General features: G+C 40.1%; 1 protein-coding gene across 1 annotated transcript in view; it reads right to left on the bottom strand.

Annotated features, from left to right (window-relative positions):
- LOC115823657 (multiple PDZ domain protein) overlaps positions 1-13,995 on the bottom strand; it is a 22,508-nt gene extending 8,513 nt beyond the window's left edge. The window contains exons 1-20 of the mRNA XM_030787691.1: positions 13,980-13,995; positions 13,490-13,665; positions 11,588-11,800; positions 11,295-11,431; positions 10,996-11,158; positions 10,688-10,810; positions 10,255-10,446; positions 9,797-9,905; positions 9,559-9,647; positions 8,947-9,343; positions 8,497-8,568; positions 8,211-8,290; positions 7,866-8,012; positions 7,282-7,464; positions 6,878-7,039; positions 6,478-6,687; positions 5,395-5,538; positions 4,058-4,166; positions 918-1,116; positions 287-385 (exon numbers count right to left, since the gene is read on the bottom strand). Of these exons, the coding sequence (XP_030643551.1) occupies positions 287-385; positions 918-1,116; positions 4,058-4,166; positions 5,395-5,538; positions 6,478-6,687; positions 6,878-7,039; positions 7,282-7,464; positions 7,866-8,012; positions 8,211-8,290; positions 8,497-8,568; positions 8,947-9,343; positions 9,559-9,647; positions 9,797-9,905; positions 10,255-10,446; positions 10,688-10,810; positions 10,996-11,158; positions 11,295-11,431; positions 11,588-11,800; positions 13,490-13,665; positions 13,980-13,995 (3,020 nt within the window). The remainder of the gene's footprint in view (positions 1-286; positions 386-917; positions 1,117-4,057; positions 4,167-5,394; positions 5,539-6,477; positions 6,688-6,877; positions 7,040-7,281; positions 7,465-7,865; positions 8,013-8,210; positions 8,291-8,496; positions 8,569-8,946; positions 9,344-9,558; positions 9,648-9,796; positions 9,906-10,254; positions 10,447-10,687; positions 10,811-10,995; positions 11,159-11,294; positions 11,432-11,587; positions 11,801-13,489; positions 13,666-13,979) is intronic.
- Positions 13,996-14,443: the final 448 nt, after the last annotated feature.

The following is a 14,443-nucleotide window of genomic DNA, read 5'->3' as shown; positions in this document are numbered from 1 at the left end:
TTCACTCTCAGTCCATCCACTGCTGTGTGGCATTTTGATATGGATTCTCTGTAAGATCAACATAAAAAGATGGAATATTGAACGCCTCTTATGGCTTCCCTCCCAAATCTCTCTACAGTGACATTTAAGTTTATAGAGTAACAAAAAATATTTAATAATTCAATGAAAAAGTTTCTTATGCGTTAAATTACTTAAATTATGGAACATTAATGAAGTACATTTAAATTAGTAAGCAATTTAAAGGGTGTTAAAATTTGGTCATGTGATCAGTGTTATCATGACTAACGGTTTATTGGTGGGCGTGTCCTCGGCACTAGGCTCTTGTTTTGATTGGGTAACGGCAGCTCTGTGCATGTCCATGAAGGCAGCAGGAACATATGTCACGCTATAATGTAAAAAAAAAAAAACGCACCAATAAAAGCAGCAGATGGATTTGGAATGCACTGGAACACTAAAATAATGAAATGCCAACAGCCAGAGAATTTTAACAGGCAAAAATGGAGAGGTAAGAGAGATCCTTTTAAAAAGAATTGTCTGCAATTTGCAGTTATTCTAAATTCTACTTTCCTCAGCTTTCACTGATTGCTAAAATCTTTTTTACTTGCCCTGACAGAGGAAGAGGCATGTGAGCTTGTGCGTGTGTGCACGTGTGTGTGTCTGAGAGAGAGAGAAAGAGAAAGAGAGGGAGCGAGAGAGACAGCACGTGTGTGTGTGATTGTGCAGGCAAGTGTGAGTATATATGAGAGTACGTTTCCATGTAAGTAACTGTGCGTGAGTGTGAGTGTGTGTGCTTACACAAGTGAGTGTGTTTGCGTATGTGTGTGTGTGTGTGTATGTGAGTGTGTGTGAGCACATGACCGTGTGTGTGTGAGCGTGTGTATGTGTGAGTATGTGTGCGTGTGTGTATGCATGAGTACCTGATGTCAGGTCCGATAAGTGAATGTCGGCGTAACATTGCTCTGGCCTGAGCGTTAGTCAGGTTGGTGGCTGGTTCACTGTTGATGGCTACGATTCCATCTCCTACACCCAACCTCCCATCTTTACTGATGGAGCCTCCATTAACAACTGAACGAATTACCATGCCTGACCCATCCCTTAAAGCACTTACTGTCATACCTGCCAACGCACACACACACACACACGCAAGCATACACACACACGCGCACACACACACACACACACACACACACACACAGACACACACATGCACACAGGGGAGGGCTTGTTAACACGTCACTCACCTTCAGCCACACAGTAGAATATTTTACAACACTGCGGTTAATCCATCTTGAAATAGGACAGAGTTTGTACATGTGCGCTTAACATTCTCATAGTGTCAGGTATACCTCGGGGTAAAATGATGAATTGTAAAATTATTTTAAGCAACTGGCATAAAATCTGTGAGCTTTGATCTTTTGGCCACATTAATCTTCATGTGTTGAAAAGCTACAGACTTATCTTTAATGCCAAATGTGCTTCCTCATATGCTTTGAATAAATTTGCTTACTTTTCAAAGCATTGTTTCTATGCTGCCTTAAACTGCACAATTATTGTGTTCAGCAAGGTAAGTCATAAACTGTTCTATCTAATTAAACAACATAGATGAACTTTAATTAGCTTTACTGCACTTGGGACCCATAAAACAAACACAAGCCAACAGATTGCAAAGCATGTTAATTAGATTTTTGGGTGAACAATTACTTTCAGTTACGTGTCAGTTCGTTATTTCTATCATTAGTGTTTATGAGGATATATTTTGGTCAAACTTTGGTCAGTGTTTAAATATGCGATAATGATTGATTGCAGAGACTGTGTAATTAAATTATGAAATTCTTCAATCATAATAAACCATTTTGAGACCATTATAAATTCACCCCACAGACAAAAACGATCAGCCCACAGTCTCATCTTATTAGATGAATATTCATGTTTTGCATCACTCTGTACACTAAGTAATTTTCTATTTTACCAGAGTGTTATCAATTGTTAAAAAAAAATACTTTTGAGATCAATATTATTTGCACTTCAACTGATGACTAGCGATTGCAGATCATGAAGAGAAATGTTCAAGGAACTGATATATATATATCTCTCTCACACACACACACACACACACACACACACATATGTCTTTTTGTGTGTGTGTGTGTGTGTGTGTTTTATATAAATATAAATATATATATATGAGTGTACGTCATATATATATATATATATATATATATATATATATATATGTGTGTGTGTGTGTGTGTGTGTGTGTGTGTGTGTGTGTGTGTGTGTGTGTGTAGGTGTGTGTGTGCTAAAAAATGTATCTGAAGATGTATCTGAAGTGTTTAAAGTTTCACAGAAACACACGAACATTAACATACACAGCTAGGAATACGTATATAGACACATATAAACAGCACACATGCAAGAGAATGAAGACACACAGAAACACAGAAAATCAACACTATGGTCGTAGAGAATTTGAGATTTATCAATGGAATCATCTCTCAAATATTTTTTATTATTGCTTATCAGTTCATATCTAGTTTACTTTTTGTGTAACAAATCAAATTACGGTACAATCATAGTGTGTGAGAGACAGTGGTTTGAAATGATTGAAACAGACATGACAGAAATATTCAGATGTAACAGAGGACAAAGTTGTAGTAGTTTTCTTACTAGTGTCCACTACAAGCATGATTCAAAACAAAACAAAAACAGCTAATAACACAATATAACATAAATCAAACACAAAAATGTCCAAGAGTAATTTGATCTATGTGCGTTAAACCTCAGCTGGAAAACAGTTCAGATTTTTGTAATATTCCAAAGAGATGAGTTCATTTAAGATTATTTTCAATTGAACAGATATTTTAAGGGTTGTTCTTCTTCTTCAAAGCCCTAACAATTGAAATGCTTCATAAAATAATATAATTTATACAGAAGAGAGTGGGCTTACGATAGAAAAACAAAACACATCATGACCAAAGTGTATGGGATAAGCCTGTATAGGTCCCCGGGTTTCTTTTTCAAGCGAAAATTAAACGAACTCACTTAACTTCAGCTTCACTTAAAATAAGTTATTTTAGAATAGGAGTTCATCTGTGTTGCACCCTATCCCATGCCATGCGTGTGCAACAATGTCTTAGACGCAAATATTCACTTGGATTTGTTTGGCTTTATGAAGTGTGATAGGGTTATCGCTTGTCATTCTATTTTTGCCTTTTTTCCCCCTCACATAGAATTTTACCTAAATATAATGAAATGCATCAGAAATATTACAGAGAGCAGCTATGGTAAATGTGCTTGACCCTAACAGTGACCTCATTTACACACAGGACACCCAAAAACCCTACAAGTTCAACAAGTGAAGGATATACGTATACAACAACGTCATTTACGTCTCAGCATATACTGGTTAGCAAGAATCTATAAAAAAAATTATGTGTTATTTAGCCCTGCTGTTAAATATATGAATATATAATTCATATATTACAATTCAGATATCTAGAATACATGGGCTAGTAAGAATAACTAACATAATTTAATTGCATAAGTGCAATGAATCTTTCTTTATTAAGTGCAAGGAATTCTATGATAGTATTGTCCACTGCACATAGTCATAGTGTCAAATATAAGGAAAACACAGCTACTTTTCACCATTTTCTGAATCATTATCAAACCTTGTAGTTTTACTATAAATACTGCATAATTTACTTTACTGGATCCCATTTGAGATTTTTAAATCAAACAAAATAACCATAACTTCAATAGAAAATGAGAAGTTAACATATTATGAGACAAAGCTTATTGTTAAAATAATTCCCTTCTCTCCCAAACGTGCTGAGAGACATAACCATTTAAACGTTTTATCCAGTTTTAACCAATTCAGATCAGGGACATATCAGTATTATCCAAATTCACCATACTAAACTGCCATTTACTTTTCTTTTTAGATGCACAGAGACAAACACACATATTTACAAGGCCATCCAGCGATCAAGCATGGCCTTGCTTAGAAGGTACAGACATACACAGATGAGCACAATGGCAAAGACAGACAACATACCCAGACTAGAGTTGCCCCTGACAACAGTGATGGTTCTCTCAAACCCACTGGAGGGTAGGGGAGGTTTAGCGCTCGTTTCCATGATCTCTGTCCGAAAATGAGTTCTCTTCTGAAAGACAGAGAACACACACACCCGGTCATGCCAACTCTGACCCAGTCCAAAGGTTCTGCTGTGCATATAGAATGCTGAAATCAGTGTTGCTCAACTAGCAAGTAAGGTTTTTTTTTTTTTGCATACTATATAAGAAGCTCCCTTGTAAATTTCTTATTCAAGCTATACTACTGCAGTTCTTGAAGAGGTTCACCTGGCTTCCATCAGCAAAAGCCTCTGAGTTCAAGTCAAGGTACAAATAATAAATGTATTGTCTGAAAAATCATGAATCTTAAAATAAGTGCAAAGGTGATATCAGTGATTGACAGTTTACATTTTTCAGCATTAATAGCTCAAGTAAAACTAGCAATCATTAAATCTAAGAAGGAATTTCACATATCTGACTCCAATGAACGAACTATGACATTTTTTGCACATGTACACTCAATAAAAAAAAAACAACAATTAATACTGCCGATAATTGGACATATTAGCAGTTTCATGCCCCACATAAGATTCTGCTATTGATATTACACATGCAGTAAGCTTCATAAGCATTAGTAAGTCTACCCCTATGTGTGTAGATAAGGCTGTGTCGCTTAATCCCTAAAACACATATCACCGCAATTAAGCCTTTGTGTCTAAAGTAACCTTAGTGAACTAGGTCAGTAGATATAAAGAAAACACTTTCTCCTTGACCTGATGACTCAAACAACACCAAACTCTCTGTGCCGTCTGATACAAGAAAAACACAACGGTCAAGAGAAACAAATATTCTGTGTGTGTGTGTGTGTGTCTAAGAGCCTTTGTTAATGGTGTGTGTGTAATCCTAGATTTATATAAACAGATTATGGCTCATTCTCCCCCTCAAAGTACACTGTAAAAAAGCATACACAGCAGAAAAGATGCACACACGCAAACATTATATTAAATTTGTTTACTTAATATGTACTTCTGCCTCACTTACTTACTTACCTACCTTACTCTACTCATTCAGTCGCATCAGAATCAACTGGTCTAACTTAGAGAGAATGAGCATTTTTTTTTTGTCTGCATTGTAAATAAGCTTTGTTGCTACCATGTCCACTCGCTTTTCCAGATTCAAGACCCATTTTAACCTTATTTATTTTTTTTTTACCAAATGCAAGTTAAAAGTTACAGTTATGCTTGCACCTCTGTGTTCATGTATGCACGTGGATAAAATGCAAAGAAGAGGTTAGTAACGGTTCGAGATGTGCTGTCGTACCTTCAGAGTGCACTGCTGATCGTTATACTCTGGGGGACTGGTGCTGGTCAAAGTAGATTCCTGTTGGGTGTCATTTTCCTTTTCGCTCGGCTGCCTTTCACCTGTTTTGTGAAACTGCGTCGTGACCAACTCCTCAAAGTCCGCCTGTCCCGTACGGAATCACAATGTCATTAAATGCCGTCAGAATATATCCACCAGAAAGTACTATGAAGTCTTTCCTCCTGCACAGCTAAAGAAGAAGTTGTAGGCAGCAGCTTTGAGACACATGTACAGTTTGAGGCTTGTCCGAAATTCAAAGGGCATAAAATATTAAAGCGTGTCTGTAACCAGAGCTGTTTCTGCTTGCTACCTGAGTCACTGTTCACAACACAGGCCCTGAGAACAATTACTTAAGCCAAATGCTCTCCACGGTCCAAAAATAACCAAAATAACCACTAAAGTGCTAATAAGTATTCTTTAAAAATGTTACTAAAACTCAGCTAAAACTAAAACTTAAATGTCATGGATTAAAAAAAAATCAAATCAAATATACAACTCCAGGTAGACTTAAAAAATCCAAATTAAATTGAAAAACTACAGATCCAAACATACAACATGTTTTAGAATCTAATATATTTAAAATAATATTTAATCAAATATAACGATCAAAGAGCAGCACCAAATACTTATCTCATACACTGTGTACTGCAACATATACATCACAAAACAGCAAATACTCATTTCATTATTACCATACCCCCAGAATTCTCGCAATATATACACAGGAAAAAAATAGAGAATGTGATACTGTTTTTTGCACTATGGACAGTGTTCCTGAAGTGTTGCTTTCTTGAAATATAGAAGTAAGATGAATTAGGATGGTAAATGGTTATAGTTTTCATAGCTCTACATAGCTGTCATTAAAGGTATATTAGCAAATATTGTATCAGTATATCTACATATTCCATATGAAAGTGCATCTCTGGACACAACTGGTTTTATTAGTTTTGGTTTAGTTTGATTTGGTTTAAGCTAATGTGAATCCAGTGTGAAAGTGGCTTCAGTCTAATCAGGTTCAGTGTGAACGTAACGTGTGAGGTTTACCGGCAGTGGTTTAGCCACGCCGATGCGTACAGTGCCATAGGCGGTGCTCTTGAGGACACTGACTGCATAATCAAGGCTGGCATGGCTCAGGTCTGTCCCGTTAACGAACATGAGCCGGTCGCCGGGCAACAACCTGCCGTCTCGTTCTGCCAAACCGCCTGGCACCAGGGATCGAATCACTATCACTGTCTGAGATGGGTCCTCGGGATCCTAAGGACACAGAATAAAGTCTTTATGAAATACAGAGACATTAGGGGGGAAAAAGGTAGTGAAGTGAGATGTTAGATATTGTAATAAGATGTAAAAGTAAGAAATAAGATGTAATAATACTGCTTAAACCACACTGTCCAAAAAGCTCAAACACAAACACACACACACACACACACACACACACATATACCTGGTAGTCTAAGATGCTAAATCCCAGGCCAGCCTCTCCTTTCTCTAGTTCATAGACCTGAACCGTAGTCTCCCACATGGCCATATGGGACAACACAGGGACCTCCTGTTTCCTAGTGTTCACTGTTTCTCTGCATAGCCGTCCAACACAGTTCTGCTCTGCCTGCAACACCAAGACATCGTCAGACTTCAACATAACAGATGACTAAATTAAAAAAGAGAGGAGAAAATAATTATAGGCATTATAAAAAAAGTCTAAATATTCCATAGTAAACACAAACTCATTTCTTTCTCTCTCTCTCTCTCTCTCACACACACACACACACACACACTCTCTCTCTTTCACACACACATATGCACACAAACACGCACACACACACACACACACACATGCAGTGTGAAGACCTTTTCATTGAACTCAGCGAGCAGCTCTTTCAAGCTAAGCCGAATGTTATCATCATCCTCCTCTCCGTCACTGGGAGTGGGTGGAATGGGGCGAGAACACACTACACACACGGTCATAGGGAGCTCCCGCAGCAAACTGACCACCTCCTTATGTGTCTCTCCTCTCAGAGGAATGCCATTCACCTACAGAGAGAGAGAGAGAGAGAGAGAGAGAGGGAGAGAGAGGGAGAGAGAGAGAGAGAGAGAGAGAGAGAGAGAGAGAGATATTAATTTTTAATAAAATCATAGTATATTTTTGCAGTAGAACTGGCTTAAAACCATGCATACCGGTTAAAATAGTACATTAAAATATAATTTGAATTTTAGTAGTGGATACTCTTAATAATTACTGCCATCAGCAGGAATAGTTTTAGAACTGATATATGGATTAGAAATACAGATCTCCCATTGATAAAATATATAGCGAGTGTACAGTGAACAGGATCAGCAATTGGTAGCACTGATAACATTAGCACATTTTGTGTCTATGGTGGAGTATTGTGAATATTACATATTATTATTCATGAATTAGTATTGATTGTGACCTCCAGTAGCTCATCACCACGACGGAAGAGGCCAGTCTGTCCCACAGGTCCTTCAGGGAGTATGGAGTAAATATAGTGATGACCAGCTTTAGTCTCCAAACTCATCCCCAGACCTCCGCTCTCAATGAACTTCTGTACCTGAGCTACCTATACACATCATACAAGCACACACACACACACACACACACACACACACACACACACACACACAGACACATAAACACACAAATACACACACGCGCGCACACACACACACACACACACACATACACACACACAGATCTTCAATATCAACCTAAGCATTACGTTCACACATTTATTATGAATGCAGACACTTCAATTTACCAAGATATCGTATTTTATTCCCAGAGTGCACTGCCATTTTCTCTTTAGTTCTTTCTCTTCAGCCTCAGTCAGCCCAGGTCCTGAAACATAATAATTAAATAATAATAATAAAAAAAACCCTTCTAAATACATTAAGGTTCAAAATCAGTCCCTAACAGGCTCCAAAGTGGCGTAACACACCAAGTTACTGCCTCGCAGGGCTGAGAATTGTCCTACAAATGGGATTTACAAAAAATCTGGGATTTTCTGGGAAGCTCAGTTTTGATTAAATGAAGTTGTAATTTACCATTTTCCAGGGCAGGCTCTTTGTTGCCGGTGATGGTCTTTGAGTTCAAACAGAACGGTAACAGAGACTCATCTAACACAAAAAGAAGACCCAGAATTATCATCACTACCTTAAAACACCTTTATCGATTAAAAATGAAAAAGGAAGAAGCAGCAAACAGCATTATCCTTCCGTTTCAAAAATCTTCAAAGAAAGTTTCAAAGAAATTCCATGTTTGGTAATAAGATATTTGCAAAACCCGCACATTTCTTCAGACAACTACTTCTGAATATATATATTTTTTTTACTTTACTTGGTCAGGGTCATGTAAGTTCACATAGTTGAGTTTTACAGGAGAATACGACCTTCACAATTTATTAAAAATGTATTGTCTCATGGCAAATTTATAAAACCTTCCTGACAGTATGGCTTCCTTTGTACGAAAAGGGAAGTAAAATTAAACTGCCTCACCATGTTCAGTGTTATAGTTCAGGTCCCGATGGTCCAGGCAAAGGATTTTAACCAGTGGAGGCACTGTTTTAGGCCTAGGCAGACAGGGGGGTGGGGGAGGAGGCAAAAGACCCAGGGGAGTTGTAACGGAGGTGAGTGGAGGTGTAACTGAGGTGAGGGGGGGTGTGACGGAGGTGACGGGGAGTGCGGCTGAGGTGAGCGGGGGCGTAGGAGTGGCGGAGGGAGTTTTAACGGAGCTGAGCGTGTCGGGGCCCGTAGGGCCGTCTGGAGCCGAGGGGGCTGGATGAGGCGCGGGATTAGTTCTCCTCCGTAAAGTCAGCTCCACCCTCTGACCGGTCATTCTCAAAATCTCCAGCGCTCTTTGTTCACTGCAACCGTGCAGTCTAAGCCCATCCACCTAGACAGAGAGAGAAATAGAAGATTTTAAACACACACGCACACACACACACACAGACACAGACACACACACACACACTCACACACACTCACACACACACACACACATACACACACACACACACACACACTCACATACACACACACGCACACACGTACACACACACACATACACACACACACTGTAACACACAGCCAGCTAAACTGTAAACTCACAGCGATGAGGTGATCTCCGATATGCACTTGTCCATCCTGGTCCACTGCACTGCCTTTCACAATACCCTTCACTACAATACCACTTGTTTCTGGAACACCAGAGAACAAAGACACATTCTCAAATACAAAAGCGATGAGCTGCGATACCGACTAAGCATGCATTGTCAGTGAATCTGAAATCTTAGACCGCAAATAATATGAGTGAGTTTGAAGGTTGTTATGGACAGAACAGTTCTACCTTCACTTAAGTCTTCTGTCATCTTGGCGACCGTAATGCCCAGGCCGTTTTTGTTTTTGACGAATTTCACGGTGAACTCACAGTGTTTGCCGCCTGTGTCTTTACAATTCTACACAATATAACACAGATCAGACCAGAAAGGATATGTTAAACATTGTTTAACAGTAATGACAAAGTAACAGTAGCAGTAACAGTACTGTGATTACACTATTCATTTGCATTTCAGTAAAATCTGAAATGTCAACAATGTTTAAGTTTTCTGCATAGGAAGCAAAGAGCCAATGTGGATCATTTAATATTATATTATTTATTTGATTTTTACCACTACTTTAAAACAGTATTTTTCATTAAAATCTCATGCTGCCATCTATAATAATAAGTTTCCTCGATGTCACACACACTCACACACACACACACACGCACGCACAAACTGAAACAGTAACAGAGAAAAGCAGCACCTGGCCCTCTCTTGTTTCCTGTTGCTCGGTTACTGGGCCCATGAGGTCGTTAGTGGCCGTTTCCCTGGCGATGAGAAGCCTCACTTTGGGGCCACAGAGGCGGAGCTCACGGGCCACCTCCTCACTGCCCATACAGGACACATCTACATCTCCTATTCTCATTAAGAGATCTCCACTGTGCAGCCTACCATCCTATACACACACACACACACACACACACCATCGCCACCAACATGCAAAGAATCACACACACACACACACACACACACAGACACACACACACACAAGGACATAAAAAGGAAAATTAGAAACATCATTATCTCAAGACTTTCAAAATGACCCACTACACAGCAACAGATGTAGTGCTTATTTTTAGCAGTGAGGTTGTGTCATTAAGAGAGCTATGAAAAGAGACTAAGTCGGGGGTCGATACCTGGTCAGCTACTCCTCCAGGCAGGATGGTTTTTACCATGGTGCCTGTGCTTTTACCCCCAACAATGCCAAAGCCAAAACCAGAGCCGTCATTCTCCAGCTCAATCAACTGGAGGTGCCTAGGCTGAGAACACACACACACACACACACATACACACATATACACAAGCTCAGGTAATTCTGACAGTACTTCATTACTAAGTGTTGAAAACAGTCCTAATTGTCGCTGGATGATCTGCAGTGCTGTTAAAATGAGAGACATACTCTGAGAGGCCCTGATAGAGCAGACAGGATTTTGGGCAGAGAGACGGTTCTGGTCAGTCGTGAAGTTATAGGACCTCTGGCAACCACCAGGATGACCCGTTCACCTGAGTCGTGTAAGACTCTGACCGCGTCCTCCTGGGACACGGTCGAGTCGAACAACTGACCATTCACCGCAAGAATCTGGTCACCTTCTCTAAGACGACCGTCACTGAGCGAGAGAGAGCGAGAGAGAGACAGAGGGGGAGGGAGAGAGAGATGGACAGGGGATCGTACGCTCCGTGACCATATACAGGTGTGTGTATACATAAGTGTGTAATGTGTGTGTGTATGTTAGGTGTGTGTACCTGTGTGCGACTGTTCCTGGTTGAATGTCCTGTATAAAGATACCAAATTCTCCTTTGTCCTCATTATTCCGTGACACCACTCTGAAGCCCAGTCCACTCTCTCCCCTCTGCAAATCAACACTCAACACTTCCCTCCCCTAACACAGAGAGAGAGAGAGAGAGAGAGAGCGAGAGAGGAGGGAATGAATTGTACATGTGTTGTCTCTTTGTGTGTGTGTGTGTGTGTGTGTGTGTGTGCGTGTGTGTGTGTGTGTGTGTGTGTGTGTGCGTGCGCGCGTGCGTGCACATTTTACCTGGGCCAAGGCCTGTACAGTTGACTCAAACTCTTCCTCATCCTGGTCTGTGGTATCGTTGTCAGGGGTAACAGATCTGTGATTGGCTGGTGTGCTACGCTCACTGCATCTCTGGGCAGAGAGGTAGGAGTCGCTGTGTTTCAGAGAACACGTCAACGCAGCGCAGTTCATTTCTTCCCTTATAGACTGAGAACAGCACACCTGGCTGGAGCCCTACACACACACACACACGAGGAGGGGACACAGGAATTCAATTTCACTTTGTAATCTCTTTTTTTTGGAAGAATTTCAAACAGTGCTTTGAGAAGTATAAAAGAAAGAAAGAGAGAAAGAAAGCCAGTTTAATCCCTGTCTTTACTGCGGTGTCAATCTTGTATATTATAATCTGTGTATCTGCAAGGAATAAGCGGAACCTCTAACCCTGCCACTGATACAGCTTAAGGGGTCTCAGCGCATTCAGTGCATGTGCAGGCTAAAGGTGTGAAAGTGTGTGTGTGTGTGTGTGTGTGTGTCTCGCTGTCCATTGGTCAGTATCTGTAACTCAGTCCAGCTTTAGTGGTCAGCCCAGGTAAGTAGCTTACAGTTCCAGTTTGGATCCTTCTTTCACTGCATGTGTTCAACTCCCACAGAGAGAGAAAAAAAAAAACACTTCCCTAAACACAAACCTTCACGGTGATCCACACTGAAGTCTAAAAATGAACACCCTACAGAGACAGCTTCTATTTATTCGACGTCTGAGACGCCGTTTACTGAGTTTTCGCCCTAGACTTACGCAACTACAAAGGAGATTAAACACAACACTTCCTGGTCATAAAGCAACACCACCATCTCCTCTGCTCTGTGCACAAATGATCATCAAAAAAAAAAAGCAGAGAGAAAAAAACCCTCATACACTCTGAAACAAAATACATTTTTAACCTTAAATTTGACCCACGCCACTCTCCCGCCCTTTGGTCCTCCAGCCCCCGACCTGACGCTGACCTGTAGTGACCCCTGCTTTAATAGGGATCTGAAGGGTTCTCTCACTTCATAGTCTAACCAGGGGGGTCAGCCTTTTGCTAATATGTTCCCTGGTGAAATGGAGGAGTGGAGAGTCTTAAGATAGTCTGTAATAGCAAAGGAGTGACAAAACTGCTATAAAGCAGATGTTGTATTTGAGGAATCATAAAAAGACCACTTTAGCATATTACAAGTTGCTGTAACTGATATAGTATACAGAGAGGAAAACACTAAAGTAAATGATGTAATATGGCATACTGTGATGTAGCAGATAGTACCGTCAACAGTTGTTACAAAAGGTTGATAAATGATAAATGATAACAACCCAGAAAATGCTGAAAACGTAACCGGTTATTGGTTGTGTAAACTAATCTTATGTATGACGCATATCTAAAGGAAAAGGAGACCGTCATTTCTGGTCCTGGAGTAGGTTGACTAGAGTGCTGTGAAAGTGTGAGTAAAAAGCAAATGCCACAGTTAACCTGATATCACAAAAAAAAAAGGACAAAATTCAACTCTCAACTTTCAAAAGCCCGAAAGTTGTAATACACCGTTGTTTGTGATGTTGAAATGCCATCAGAAAGATCATGCTGAAAATCAAAATGAAGACTGAGAAAGGACAAACAGTGGTTTCCAACAAAATTGCATGTATAAAGAACAGACAGCAATCTCTTCAAATACCGACTTCCTCCCGCAAAATACATCAAATATTGAAGCCCTTCTACAACGTCAATATTTGACGCCCGATTCAGAACAGCAGTTTAATGGTGCAGTAATGGAGACCTGTAATGTTGCAATGTTTCATGGGTGAGTATTTAGTTCCATTGAGGGTTGTGTTGTAGTGCACTGGAGTGCTTGCTAGAACAGCATTAGAATAAATGGTATACTGAATTGCACTTGTACCACTGTAGCTTGTTGTTGGTTCTGTACTCCAGTCTCCTGCATGACAAGTATCTGATGGAACAGGGGACTCTGTAAGACGCTCTTTAAAAGGCTGAGTTTCTCCTCCGTGGGGAGTTCTCCTCTCTCCTTCAGCCTTTCCTGCAGGCGCTCCACAGCCAACACGGCTCGCTGTGTATCTACACGCACACACACACACACACACACACACAGAGTAATATCAGAAAGATATAAAGAGACGCAAAGAGTATTCGGTTTATATAAATGAACGTAACGTGCGATCGCATTCAACATCAATACACGGAGGACGTCCTTCCGTGCGTGTGCTGAACGTTTATGATCAATGACATTCTCAAGATTATAACGGGAAAATGGTTTGTTCCAATATAGTGGCTCAGACATATTAATAACAGTTACCACCAACAGTAACCTCACTTTAACGGAGAGACTCGGTAATAAACACTGAGTAATTCTGAATTAGAGGGGCACTCACCCATCATAGTCGCCATGTGCTAGATTTGCTCACAGGTATGTATGTCTTCTGCTCTCTCTCTTATACCTGCAAAATAACCTCCGTTATAATTCAAAAACACTTTTATGCTCACAACCAAGGAGTTTTTCTTAGGGTAATAACGGGCAAAACTACAAAACGGGCAAAAGTTCTCAATCCTCCAATTTGCGTATTCACCGTGTAAGAACTGTCTTATATTCGTCCCATAAAGCAGCCAAGCTTAGCATTCTATATTTTTATTCACAGCAGACGGATTTAGATTTAAGTCCGCATTGAAAAGGATGCGAATCAAAGCTCCAAACCAGACAAAACGGTTTCTTGGGTTACCATTCAGATTTGGTTGATATGGTTAACGGTGTTCATCAAGATTGATCCCTAACAAATCGTATCAGCGGTATCACCTGTCGTTTGTCATTGGGTTCTGAAGCTTTACATTACTGTTATAG

The sequence above is a fragment of the Chanos chanos genome, chromosome 11 (genome assembly GCF_902362185.1).
Source record: "Chanos chanos chromosome 11, fChaCha1.1, whole genome shotgun sequence".
Classification (NCBI taxonomy): Eukaryota; Metazoa; Chordata; class Actinopteri; order Gonorynchiformes; family Chanidae; genus Chanos; species Chanos chanos.
Note: the sequence above shows the minus strand (reverse complement) of the source record. Positions and strands in the feature narration are given on the sequence as shown.